We start from the raw sequence: 12,007 nt of genomic DNA on the forward strand, positions 1-12,007 counted from the left end.
TTCTTCTTCTTCTTCTTGATTTTTATTGGTGGTTGGTAAACAACTGAAGGAATCAATACCGCCACCAACTGGTAAAGAGTGTCTGCTAAACTTTTATCATTCTTGCATTTAGCAGCAACTCAAGCACATTGCTGCCCCCTATATGTCAAGAGGACAAATAACACCTTTTCTGTTCAAATTGCCAACCCGCCACAGTGGCGTGTGTGTTGATCAAATTCACCCACCACTTCAAATATTTACCCGCATTTGGCCGGTGGCGGGTGCTAATTTCCACCCCTGGGTACAACACATGTACTATGGGACATATATAAACGCCCCACAGAGCAGCAATCAAACCTGGGTTAATACAGTACACTAGTGCGGCACCTTATGCCCCTTTTACACGGGCTCTAAAGGTCCCGGCTCCACTCTACTTGGCTTGCTTTGTGCGCGTTTCCACCAGCATTTTTTCAAGGCCGTCCCTGCTTTTTTGGTCCCAGCCAGGCTGGCCCTGCTTTCGTGGGTAACGGAAGCTTAGCTCCTGTTCACCAATTGTAGTGGGTGTGGCCAGATGCAAGCATAAAGAGCGAAGAAAACAACGGTAGACAACAGCGTTGGCTTATCCTGCAATGTTTATGCCGTCTGTCCCCCAGCTGAAGGCGCTGTAAATCCTGAAATCTCCAGCGGATAACAGCTGTCCTACTCCAACAATTGCGGCATCCAGAGCATTTCTTCCACTGCGCCTCTCTTCCTGAAGTCTCAGGAGAATCCCCATAAGTTTAAAAACAGCAACAATACAGGGCCAACATTGTCTATAGCGCTTTGTTTCCACAAATGGCGCCAAGTTTCGGTAGCGGAACTGGACACAAGGAATGCAACCTCCTCTGCTCCTTTGATGCAAAAGGAGGTGGGCAAAAGCTTGAGAGCTCAATAGTCATGGAGCTGTAGTCTGAAGGTATAACCACAGTAAGGTCCCAGGGAGGGACACTGGGTTTAATCACGGGGTCAGTCTATGGACCCCTTTTAAAAAACGCACAGCCGGGGGATGAGCTCCTGGCGTGACCCCATTGAAACCAACATGGCAGGCAGAAATAGCTGCCAAGTAAACTTTTATTGTGGAAAAAGAGAGCCCTTTATCCAACAACTCCTGCAGAAATGTTAAAACATCCACCATTGAGCACTGAAATGGGACAATGTGCTTGACTTCACACCACTGCTCAAAGGCTCGCCACTTGTAGGCATGTAGGCCTCTAGTAGAGGATGCCCTTGCACTCTGGATTGTCGCCACTACAGTGGGGAGAAGGACTTTATCTAACAAGCTGGACCTCTCAGCAGGTAGGCATGCAGGTTCCACAACTCTGGATGTGGATGAAGAATCTCCCCTCCTGCCTGAGTAAGGAGATCCTGACAGACAGGGAGTTGCCAGGGCTCCGCTGCCAGCAGGCTGATTACCTCAGCATACCATGACTGGTGGAAAAGAGATCCACCATTGCTTTGTTACAGTTCTTTTGGTTATATTGCACACCAGTCCACTAGGGGGTACTGTGATGTCCTTTTTACCTCGTGTGTGGGGGCAGTGTGGGGAAAACTGTTGTAGTTGTGCATGGCGGAATAAAGCTGCTAAAGTGAACAAAGTGGAGTAATTCTTACTAACCAACAGCTTCGCCAAACAGACACCATATCTGAGCCACCACTGAGGGGTGAAGCCTCCATTCTCTCACCAGAGGTCCGCCTCTGGAGAGCAAATCTGCACCCAAGTTCAGCCGTCCAGGAACGTGAGTGGTCCTGATGGATAGAAAATGTATTCTGCACCACTGCAAGAGAGTGTGAGACAGTCTTAACAGGGGGAGTGAACGTGTCCCTCCCTGTCTGTTGATGTATGAAATCACAGTCGTGTTGTCTGTTCTGATCAGAACATGATGGTCCGTCAGAATTTGGCAAAAGCGTCTCAGAGCCAGCAAGACTGCTAATAGCTCTAGGTGGTTTATGTGGAGCATGGATTGTGCCGATGTCCAAACCCCCTTCACCGCCATACCATCACACAGAGCCCCCCACCCTATCAGGGAGGCATCTGTGGACACCACCTTGCGGAAGGACACTCTCCCTATTGGTGAGCCTTAGCACAACAGGCCAGGCTCCCTTCAAGGTCTGAGAGCCAACATACAAGACAAGGTAATTGTTAGCTTCCTGTGGAGGTGACGTGACACACACAGCTCGTGAGAACGAGTCCAGCGCTGAAACGGGCGCATTTTTCCAGCCCGAGAAATGAAAACTGTTGACTCAGAGTCAGCGAGCTTTTCTGAAAATTCACAGGAAGTTTATTTCCTCTCTCAGAATTTTCGTTGTTTCGGCTCTGACAGCTGTGTTTACCACAGCGTTGAAGCGGGGAGGTCTCTGGCAGAACTGTAACCGGTAATCCATAGCAACGGTTTTTTCCACCCATGGTGAGAGTGTGCATGTGCGCCAGATAGGGAGCCGTAAGGCCAGGTGACTGACCTGCTGCACTGTTAGCGAGGATAGAGGTCTCGCACGACGATAGAGGTCGTGCGAGAGAGGTGTAGCATTTTTCGACTGCTGCCTGCAGTCATTTGATTTAGACTTTTTTTGCAGAAAATGCAATTTTTATTGAAAGATTTACACAAACATTCTTAACATTCATTGTGCATTTACAGCACCCAAACTGGGGGCTTTTAGTGCAATCTTTGTGTGAGTGGGGAAATTGTGCTTGGGAGACTGTGTGGGGATAACGCAGTGCGTCCAGGGACTGGGACCCCGAACAAAATCAACAAAACGCCTTTTGGCGGCCACCAAAAGCAGGTGGTCATGTCTCCCTGCTCCTGAAACCCCTGAATTCATAGTCCCACTGCTAGGAGGACTGTGTTTTCTTCCTCCGAGATGTCGAGTTTCTCTGAAGATTTGGAGGGGGACCTTTGCTCCAAGCCGAGTGACAGGGAGCTTGGCCATGGATTTGTGGCTGTACCGGCTGGGAGCTGAGGCTCGCGGGCAGCACTGCTCTCTTCGGTGGAGGCGGTGGTACCGTGCTGGCACCAGCTCAGTGGCCTAGTGGTAGAGTGTCCGCCCTGAAACTGGGAGGTCGTGGGTTCAATCCCGGCCAGGTCATACCAAAGAAATGGGACCCATTGCCACCCTGCTTGACACTCAGCATTAAGGGTTGGAATTGGGGGGTTAGATCACCAAATGATTCCCGAACGCGGCACCGCTGCTGCTTACCGCTCCCTCAGGGGATGGGTCAAATGCAGAGAACAAATTTCACATACTCAGGTGTGTGACAATTAGTGGATCTTTCTTTTCTTTCGTAGGTTTGCGAATGCTCGTGCTGGACTAGGGTCTCACATTACGTCTGGGAATAATACAGCAAAGCGCCTCAGTCCGTTTCTTCCTCAGCTCAAATTTTGCCTGTATGGTGTCAAGAAACTGTCCAAACAGCCCGTCAGCCGCCACCAGACCATCCATTTAGACGGCCCGGTCCTGGTCCGGGACGTCGGAGAGAGTCAGCCACAGGTGCCTCTTCGCCACCACTGTTGCTGCCATCCCTCTGCCCAGAGAGAGTGCTGCACAGCAGGACACATGGAGGATGTAATCTGCTGTGACTCTGGCCTCGTTCAGGAATGGTACCAGCGGACTCTCCAACGGGACCTGAGCTCCGCCAGGCACATAACCTGGTACGTCTGGAGCATGAAGATGGAGCTCGAGCAGTGGTCGCTTGAGCTCTGTAGATTTTTTCCAGCTGCGCAGCAGAAAATCTACAGTGCTTGGATGGAAGGGATGTGGGGCAGCTCACGCCATGGTTGTGGGACAGCGCAAAATACGCTGCCAGGGATGGCTTCATGGGTGGAATATTTACCAGCCCGGCTTTGTCAGCGCCTTCCAGATCCAGATACTGTCCATAGCCGGGTACTGTAACACGGGTGGGAACACTAGGACACTAGAACACGCTAGGAACACCTAGCGAGGTGAAGAGCGTAAGAACTGAGGAATGACAGTGATAACGGACGGTTACATAGTGCAGGCGCGGCCTGTCACTTGTCATCATCACGTCATTTGCCTAAAGGCGTGATTAAAGGTGTCTTCAGCCAGGACACGCAGGGGCGTGATATCCCATAGTACATGTGTTGTAGCGAGTGAATCGACTGAACGTGAACTAACAGTCATCAATCACCTCCTCTACATGGATGACATTAAGTTGTATGGCAAAAATGAGCCAGAAAATGAGCCACTCACTTTTATCAGTTATACAGCATGGATATTGGAATGCCATTGGTATTTAATAAGTGTGGCCAAATGGTATCCAAGAGAGGCAAGGTGATACCTGAAGGCAACATGGCAGATGTCCAGGACAGCTACAAGTACCTTTATACCAACTATGATGAGGCCTCAAGGAAGTCAGCCACAACCAAGTACCTACAGAGAGTAAGGCAAGTTCTGTCATCAGAAAGCCCTGTGGAAGAGGAGAAACAAAGGGAACTCAAGGAATTGTAGTTTATGTTTGGTTTTCTATTCATCCATCTACTATCTGCTGCTTGTTCTGGAGTTGGGTTGTGGGGACAGCAGCTTGAGCAGGGAATCCCAGACATATCTTTTTCCAGCCATCTCTTCCAACTCTTCTGGGAGAACTCCAGATCATTCCCAGACTAGCCGAAAGACATAGTCTCTCCAGCATATCCTGGGTGTTTCCTGGCGTCTCCTCCAAATTAGACATGCCCAGAACACTTTCCTAAGGAGGTGTCCAGAGGGCATCCTTACCAGATGTCCGAACCACCTTTACAGGCTCTTCTCAGTGTGGAGGAGCAGTGGCACTAGTAGGAGTCCCTACTAGTTAACCAAACTTCTCACCTTATCTGTAAGAGAGAGCCCATCTACCCTGTGGAGAAAACAAATTTTGGCCGACTGATGAACAGATGAACTCCTGTGGCCACAGAACCAAACGTCTTCCGCCCCCTGTCTGCACCAAAAAATTCTGTTCATAAAAGTTATGAACAGAATCAGTAACAAAGGCGAGAGTTGGACTCCATCTGAACTACCCTAGTTGGAGCCCAACTCTCACCCTGAAGAGGTCTAACACATTGCCTGTAATGTGGACCAGCCTCTTGCACCATTTGTGTAGGAACTGAATGGTCTGTTCTAATGGACCCCTAATTCTCATACTCATGGAGCACTCCCCACAGGGTACCCCAGGGGTCTCAGTCGATTTCCTTCTCCAAATCCAAAAACACATGGAAGCTTGGTGGGCAAATTCCCATGCGCCCTCGAGGACCCTAGTCAGGGTAAAGCTCAGAAATTGAAATATGTCAAAATAGTTTTAATAATAATCTTCTTTTCTTGATTATACCATGATTGTTTGGTCCAAAAATCAAAATCGAAACTACAAATTTGATTAACTGCACAGCCCCTCCAGTAAGTTTGTTTCCTTTGATCTTCAACAATGACTTCAAGCAGCAGATGATGATGTCACTGATGATGTCACTCCATCCCTCAGGAATCGATTTTCGAGTAGCATTACTGAGATGATCAACACCTTCAGTATGTCAGCCTACAAGGTGGGACTGAAGGTGAACCCCAATGAGCAGGATCCCAGAGTCCCAGTGCTGAGCTGGTCCACCTGTGCCTACACCATCCAGAGTATAGGTATGCACACACCTAACAGGTAAGAACACACTGGCTGGTTTGTATTCATGCTCACTGTTTTGGGGTTTTTTTTGTTTGCAGAGCACCTTCTTATGGATGAAAAGAAGCCTTTATTTGGAAGTTTACCTTGCCGACAGGTAAGACTAAAATGAAGAGATAGGCATTTGATGAGAATTTTTAAAGTGCTCCTCGTGAGCGTAATTGGTATTACACTGTGAGCAGGTGGACAGATCAGTGGACTGAACAGTTCACCACAGCCTGATAAAGGTGGTTTCTGTGTTTGATGTATTGTAGGATGACTGTCTGAGCTCTCTGACCAGGTTTAGTGCAGTCTGCTGGACTTCAGCTCCACTGATGACAATCCATGCTCACTTTGTCAGTCTGCTCTCAGGTACACACCAATGCACAACAAACTCACATTTAGAGTCTCTGCTGCTCATGCGCACAGCACTGAAAAAACAGTCAAAATTATGAGTTGTTGTAAACATTAATTATTTTGTAACTGTCATGTTGTTGCTTCAGTTCTGGTTCCAGACCTTCATGTAGGAGACGCTCCATGTATTCTTGCCATTGACATGTTTCACCTGCTGGTGAGTACCATCATTTAAAGTTCAGCCTAAGTTGAGTTTAAATCCTTTTAAACAGTTTGAGTCAGTTTACTGCCAATTAAATTAGAGTCAGTCAAGTTGAAATCAAATTGAACCATTATTAATCTGGTTTAAATCCAGTTAGACCAGTGTCTGAATAACTCTTAATATGTTATGTTCACATACCAGGCACGTTCTCAGTTTGTTGTTTATGTGTCGTGTAACATAGCATACCGTACAATTATTCAGCCTGTTGTTGCCTCTATTCTATTTTTATTTTAAATTGCCTTTCAAGATGACATGTCTGTTCTTGGTGTTGAATTTTTATCAAATAAATTTCCCCCAAAAATGCGACTTATACTCCAGTGCAACTTATATATGTCTATTCCTTCTTTATGCATTTTATGGCTGGTGCGACTTGTACTCCGGAGCGACTTATAGTCCGGAAAATACGGTAAACCACTGTGGGTCTATTTTAATACCAGTAAACCAATATCAGTCCAGTTTTTATCCAGTTGAATCAGTGTCAGTGCAGTTTAAATCTTGTGTTAAACCAGTGTCTTTACAGTTTAAATCCAGATAAACCACCATGACTCTAGTTTACCATATTTTACGGACTATAAGGCGCACCTAAAAGCCTAAAATTTCTCAAAAATCGCCTTATGTGTGCACTGAATTCCGAAATCTGTCCTTGTACATTAATATGTACAGCACCGGTACGTACGCAGGCAGCGATAAAACAATCAGAGAACATTATGTAATATGTACAGTACGTACGCTGGCAGCGATAAACCAATCACAGAACATTACATAATACATACACTTACCTCCGGCAGGTATACCACTGGTATGCTGCAAAACAACATTTGTTTTTCTCAGGACCCCCAAAATGGCGCCAGTGAAAAGACACGCTTACAAAGCACAATTCAAACTGCAGGCTATCAGTTACGCGGTTGTTTATGGGAATAGAGCAGCTGCGAAAAAATTCAACATCAATGAATCTATGGTACGGAAGTGGAGGAAGCAAGAAGATGAACTACGCAAAGTTAGGAAGACCAAGCAGAGTTTCCGCGGGAACAAAGCGAGGTGGCCACAGTTAGAAGACCAATTCGAACAGTGGGTCATTGAACAAAGAACAGCCGGGAGAAGCGACTCTACAGTCACTGAAGGCGACAATGATCGCACAAGACATGAAGATCGAAAACTTTCAAGGAGGTCCGTCTTGGTGCTTTTGTTTTATGAAACGGTGCCACCTCTCCATCCGCGCGAGGACTACTATGGCGCAGCAACTTCCAGCGGATTACAAAAAAAAGCTGGCCATCTTCCGGACTTACTGCGTAAACAAGATTACCGCCAAAAAGATCCAGCCCAAACACATCACTAACATGGACAAGGTCCCCCTCACTTTTGACATCCCCACGAACCATACTGTGGAGAAGAAGGGGACCAGCACTGTATCAATATGCACAAGAGGTAACGAGAAGTCGGCTTTCACCGTTGTTCTTGGTTGCCATGGCGATGGACAGAAACTACCACCCATGGTCATTTTTAAGGGGAAGACACTGCCAAAAGAAAAATTTCCAGCCGGAATCATTGTTAAAGCCAATCAAAAGGGCTGGATGGACGAGGAGAAAATTATAGAGTGGCTGAGAGAGGCGTACGTAAGGAGACCAGATGTTTTTTTCCACGTGTCACCGTCCCTGTTTGTCTGCGACTCCATGCGAGCCCATCTCACTGATGCCGTGAAAAACCAAGTGACGCAAAGTAATTCGGAGCTTTCCATCATTCCAGGTGGATTAACAAAAGAACTCCAACCGCTGGACATTGGTGTAAACAGGGCATTCAAAGCTAATCTGCTAGTGGCGTGGGAGTGATGGATGACCGACGGCGAACACACGTTCACTAAGACGGGGAGGCAGCGCTGGGTGAATTACGCTGTCATATGCAAATAGATTGTGGATGCCTGGGCTAAAGTACCTCCTTTAACTGGTGTCCGAGCTTTCGCGAAAGCCGGCATCATTGCTGAGCAGCCGCCTAGCAACGAGACTCATAATGATGAGAGGGAACTGGGCATGTTTGATGGGGAAATTGCCCAGCTGTTTAATGCAGATACAGAAGATGAGGACTTTGATGGATTTGTGGAGGGACAATAATAAAAATAATGTAGTTGTATTGTTACATAGCAGAATAAAGTTCGACCAAACACACCGTTTTGCTTCCGTGACCTTTTTTTTTTTTTTTGTAAACCGTGTTGCGCCTTTATAATCCGTTGCGCCTTATGTATGGATTAAGTACCGAAGTGGACGCCATAATTGCAACCACGCCTTATAATCCGGTGCGCCTTGTGATGCAGAAAATACAGTATATCCATATAAACCATTGTGAGTTCAATTTAAATTTAGCAAAGCCTGTGTCAGTTCAGTTCAAATCCAAGTAAACCTCTGGGAGTTGTTTAAACTCTGTTAAACTAGCGTCAGTCCTGTTCATATCATGTTAAATCAGTGCCAGTTAATTTTCAACCCCCTTAACCAGTTTCAGTTCAGTTTAAACCTAGTTTAACCAATGTTGGCCAGTTTACATCCAGGTTGTCCACTCTGAGTCAGATTAAACGGTTAGACCAGTGTGAGTCAAATTTAAACCTATGTTAGTTTAGATTAAACCCATCTTTACTAGTGTGTGTGCAGTTTACTGTATATTCAGTTAAACCAGTGTGAGCTCGTGTAACTCCTAATGTTTGTATGTCTGCAGGTGTATAGTGTGTTGTCCTGCAGCTCACTTCACAGTCTTGACGAATCAAAACGAGCGTCTGTAGACTCTTGTCATCTCCACCTCCTTCATCTGATCACTGTGGCACACCTGGTTCAGATCCTTCTCACCACCACTACAGGTGACACACACATTCACACAGATAAGAAGCAGCTGATTCAAGTGTCTCACCTGTTTGTTTCTAATCTGTCTGTCTCACCGGTCTGTCTTATGTGTTTGTTTCTCACCTGTGTCTCACCTTTTTGTTTGTCACCTGTCTGTCTTTAGAGGAGTTGTGTATGGATCAGGACAGTGAAGCATCAGAGGAGGAGGAGCTCACCTTTCAGCTCTACACCACTCTGAGGCAACACCTGGGCAGGTGTGTTCTGTGGATCAGGTCAAGTGTTTGTAGGCAGATGATTTGTGCTTGTCTAATTAAATAATTGTTGTCTGTTTGCATTGATCAGTGTGTTACCTGAAGTGTCTTCTGGGTGGTGGCAACTCTGGAGTTGCGTTAAAGCTGGCATCCTGCCGTTCCTCCGAACTGCTGCCCTTTTCTTCCACTACCTGAACTCTTCAGCGCCTCCTGCTGACCTGCTGGGTAAACAACAACAACAACAACAACAATAATAATAATATATCTTTATGTAAGGACCTTAAATGAATTGTGTGTTTTGTGTTGTAGTTGCAGGTCCTAGTCAGTGGGACGCACTGTGCAGCTACCTCAGTCTTCCCTCAAACCTTCTGTTGCTATACCAGAGCCACCACACACTCATGGAGCCGCTCATTCACAGGTACACCTTTACACCCCTGTACACACACAGGTAACACACTTGAATAATCACAGATCACACCCATGTACCAACACAGTTACCACAATTACATACACATCTGTAGAATTACAGGTAACACGCATATAAATACACACGACACACGTATAGTCACAGGAAATACACCTGTATATTCATACTTATTACATTTGTATCATCATATGAAACACACTGGTAACAGACTTGTATAGTCACAGTTATTACACATGTATAATCACAGGGATAAACCTGTATAATCACAGGTAACTCAACTGTAACTGTAACTCACAAGTAACACGCTTGGTAAACACATAATATACCTGTATAAACACAGGAAACAAACATGTATAACATGTATAATCACAAGTAACACATCTATAAAATTACAGGTAACGCATGTATAGTCACAGGTAATACACCTGTGTAATCACACACAGGTAAACACACAGGTATAATCACAGGTAAACACACCTCAAACTTTGCTCAACTTATAATTGCATATTTAGAAGAAAGTAAAATGACCGAAGAGCTAAACAGGTAAAAAGTAAATGCATAACTATAGTAGTATATAAAATGATAATACTGTGCAAAATAAACTGTAAATCTGACCATCAGAATAAATATAAAAAATAAAATACTGTGCAGATATCCCATTCACCCTGAAATAAAAGCCAGTAAAAGTAAAGCAGTACAATCATTATGGGTCTGAGCAGATCTAATGTGTCATGCAGGTGTTGTGAAAGTTCACCCCTTCATACTTTAGCTCAGGTTCACCAAAACTTCTGAACTAAATTCATAGATCCAAGCTGAACTAGTTTAAGTTCATTAATCAAAATTTCACAAAGTAGTTGTCTGAAAGAGTTGTTCAGTTTTACTAGATTATATTTGTCAATTAGCATATTAATTGTCTGAGTTTAGTATAATCTTGTCTCTCTGTGGCAGGCTATTGGATCATATAATGAAACCACACTTCTATTTCTGATTATGTTTTAGATATTTATAATACCTTCTAATCAGAATAATATTCTTACAAGTTAGAATAAAAATTAAAGATATCCTAAATAACCTTCATATTAAATTTACATTTCAGGGTCTCTAAAATTGAGTTTAGATGTCTAAAGAATTCCTAAAAGTTGAAGTTGCTGTTTTCACATTTAATGGCTGGATTAGAGGTGTAATAACTCATAATTCAGTACTTCCCAGCCAACAAAAGCATTTCAGATATTTCAGCTGTTATTCTCCTTGGGACAAATGACATTATGTTTCCCAGTTTATATTCATAAATACATTCTTCCTATCCAAAATAGAAGTTGTGGATAGAATATTTACAAGGAGAAACCTGCATTTTAGATATCTAGAATGTATATTGTACTTGTCATTTAAATTTTACCTCTTCTGTAATAAAATGGCCTCCCATCAAGTTCTTTATTGATACCAAAAAATGTTTTATACATATTTGTGATCACATTGTTGCCGGTATTTATTTCACTCACCCATGTTTGAAATTTAATTCAGTCAAAATATGAATACTGAATGATCAGAATAACATTTTCACCACACAGTTAAAATGTTTTGGGATAATTTACAAAAATTTAGGACAGTTCGGAAAACAATATTATTTTAGATATCTAAAATTAAATGTAAGACTCACAGTAAGATTGTAGGTATCTGAAAGGTGAGTGTTCTAATTGAAACTATTTTTCAGATTTCTACAGTCTTTATTTTTGATTAAAAAAACGAATGTACGGTACTTGTAATTATCTAGAGCTAAAATCCAAATACACATGAATGGAAAAATTACACAGGATAAATTTATGCTTCAGATTTCTAATATTTATTGAATAAGAATAGGAAAGATGGTGTTCTGGATAGCTAAAATGATCATTTTTAACAATGTTTATTAATTGTTTTAACATATTAAATCAACAATTAACAAACAACATTTAACCCCCCCACCCCAACCTACCCCTAAACAACAGGTAGAAGAAAATTAATAATGATAATAAATAGATAAATAAAATACTCAAATATTTTACCAGCCACTATTTTTTGTTGTGACAAAAAGTTATTTCATATGATGATGATGACCGACGCGGGTGGAAGCAGTTGTGGTGCCCTACAAGCTGACTACTCTTGAAAAACAGAAAATAAAATAGCTTCTCATCACAACACCTAGTTGGTGTTAGACTGCATGTAATCTGTAGTGGATCGAGTGCATCATATGGGTTTGCAGTGAACTGT

At 43.7% G+C, this 12,007-nt stretch overlaps 1 protein-coding gene across 2 annotated transcripts in view; it reads left to right on the top strand.

Moving 5' to 3' along the window:
* ubr2 (ubiquitin protein ligase E3 component n-recognin 2) overlaps positions 1 to 12,007 on the top strand; it is a 53,699-nt gene that overhangs the window by 28,436 nt on the left and 13,256 nt on the right. For both annotated transcript variants that reach the window (XM_025010146.2, XM_017434448.3), the window contains exons 36-43: positions 5,477 to 5,625; positions 5,707 to 5,762; positions 5,920 to 6,016; positions 6,148 to 6,215; positions 8,961 to 9,099; positions 9,246 to 9,336; positions 9,425 to 9,558; positions 9,643 to 9,751. In XM_025010146.2, coding sequence (XP_024865914.1) covers positions 5,477 to 5,625; positions 5,707 to 5,762; positions 5,920 to 6,016; positions 6,148 to 6,215; positions 8,961 to 9,099; positions 9,246 to 9,336; positions 9,425 to 9,558; positions 9,643 to 9,751 — 843 coding nt within the window. The remainder of the gene's footprint in view (positions 1 to 5,476; positions 5,626 to 5,706; positions 5,763 to 5,919; positions 6,017 to 6,147; positions 6,216 to 8,960; positions 9,100 to 9,245; positions 9,337 to 9,424; positions 9,559 to 9,642; positions 9,752 to 12,007) is intronic.

The sequence above is a fragment of the Kryptolebias marmoratus genome, linkage group LG22, assembly GCF_001649575.2.
Source record: "Kryptolebias marmoratus isolate JLee-2015 linkage group LG22, ASM164957v2, whole genome shotgun sequence".
Classification (NCBI taxonomy): domain Eukaryota; kingdom Metazoa; phylum Chordata; class Actinopteri; order Cyprinodontiformes; family Rivulidae; genus Kryptolebias; species Kryptolebias marmoratus.